Genomic DNA, 2,005 nt, shown 5'->3' with positions numbered 1-2,005 from the left:
GTACGGTTCGGCTGCGGTTCGAGTGGTTTCATGTTTTTTTTGCATTGAAAGGTTCTTAGTTCTAATAGAACTGAAATAATCAGAGGTTCACAGTTAATTGGGTCGAACAGTACGGTCAAGTCCGGGTCTGAGAACCATGCTTGCTACATGATATGATGCATAATGAGGTAGAGGTGTATGTTGATGATATGATAGTAAAATCCAAGGATAGAGGAAGCCACACCACAAACTTGAGGAAGTTCTTCGAGAGGATTAAAGAAACCCTAAACCCTAAAAGTGTGCCTTTGGAGTAACCGCTAGAAAGTTGTTAGGGTTCCTAGTAAGTGATAAAGGGATAGAAGTTGACCCATCCAAGATTAAAGCTATATTGGAGATGCCTCCACCCAAAAGTGAGAAAGAGATAAGGGGTTTCTTAGGTCGATTACAATACATTAGTCGATTCATTGCCAAGCTCACTTTCACTTGTGAGCCCATCTTTAAAATCCTAAGGAAGAATGAACCACACACATGGAACGGCGAGTGCCAAAAATCCTTTGAACTTATCAAAGAATATCTCCTCCAACCACCTAGCCTAGTGCCTCCACAACATGGAAAACCCTTACTCCTATACCTTTTCATCATAGGTCATATGGTTGGAAGTATACTTGCACAAGAAGATGATGAGATGAATGAAAGAGCCATATATTACTTGAGCAAGAGATTCCATGATTATGAGACTAGGTACACTCCCATAGAAAAGTCATGCTTCGCACTTGTTTGGGCCGTACAGAAATTGAGACATATCGTTTTACCCTTTCAAATATGGGTGGTGGCAAGAATAGATCCATTGAAGTACCTCTTTAAGAAACCCGTTTTGAGTGGAAGATTGCCAAGATGGTTGATCTGGTTGGCAGAATTTGATTTGAAGTATGTGGCAAAAAAAAAAAACTATCAAAGGAAACGTCATGTCAGATTTTTGTATAGAGAATCCCATAGGGGGGGAATATGGTAAAGAGGATTTTCTAGATGAAGAAATTTTGGATGCTGAGTTAGGGACATGGAAGATGTACTTTGATGAAGCTGTAAACCAATATGGGAATGGGATAGGAATACTCTTAGTCACTCCTGAAGGGTCTCACATACCTTTGGCAATCAAATTGAACTTTGAAGTAACTAACAACATGTCTGAATATGAGGCTTGCATTGTCAGAATGGAAGCTCTTCGAGAATTGGGAGTAAGAGATGTCGAAGTCTTTGGGGATTCAACTTTGGTTATAGCCCAAGCGCAAAAGTTGTGGAAAGTGAAGGAAGAACATTTGAAGCCTTATCAACAATACTTGGAGGACTTGACCAAGACCTTTGACAAGATTGAGTACACAATCATCCTTAAAGCTCAAAATCAATTTAAGGATGCCTTAACTACTTTAGCCTCCATGGTTGAAATACCCAAGGGAGTATGGACACAGCCCTTAGAGATTGAACAAAGTTATGAGGAAGTACACAAGAGGAAGACCGAAGCTTCAGTAGTAGCCATAGAGAAAGAGGAAGTTTCGTGGTATTATGACATCATAAAGTTCTTGGAACTAAGGGCATATCCGGATGGTGCCAATAAGAGAGAGCGTCGTTCCATTAGGATGATGGCAACCTAATACATCCAATGTGGAGGATAACTTTATAGAAGGTCCTATAATGGTGTAAACCTTCATGGCTTAAAGAGAAAAGAAGCGGAGAGGGAAATTGAAGAAGTTCATCAAGGGGTTTGTAGCCCTCATATGAATGAGAGAATGTTAGCCAAGAAGATCTTAAGGATAAGGTACTACTGGAATACGATGGAGACTAATTGTGTGGACTATGTGAAAGGCTGCCATGATTGTTAGACACGCCAACTTAAACTGTGTTCCACCTAGTGAGTTGTATAGCATGACTTCTCCATGGACATTCTCAATTCGGGGCATAAACGTGATTGGAAGGATAACTCCTAAGGCTTTAAACGGGCAAGAGTACATTTTAGTGGCAATCGACTATT

At 40.3% G+C, this 2,005-nt stretch overlaps 1 protein-coding gene across 1 annotated transcript; it reads left to right on the top strand.

Annotated features, from left to right (window-relative positions):
* Nucleotides 1-944: 944 nt before the first annotated feature.
* On the top strand, nt 945-1,628 carry LOC142620557 (uncharacterized). The gene has a single exon (XM_075793915.1). The coding sequence runs from the start codon at nt 945-947 to the stop codon at nt 1,626-1,628; it is 684 nt and encodes a 227-aa protein (XP_075650030.1).
* The last annotated feature ends 377 nt before the right edge of the window (nt 1,629-2,005 follow it).

Source organism: Castanea sativa, chromosome 12 (assembly GCF_040712315.1).
Source record: "Castanea sativa cultivar Marrone di Chiusa Pesio chromosome 12, ASM4071231v1".
Lineage (NCBI taxonomy): Eukaryota > Viridiplantae > Streptophyta > Magnoliopsida > Fagales > Fagaceae > Castanea > Castanea sativa.
Note: the sequence above shows the minus strand (reverse complement) of the source record. Positions and strands in the feature narration are given on the sequence as shown.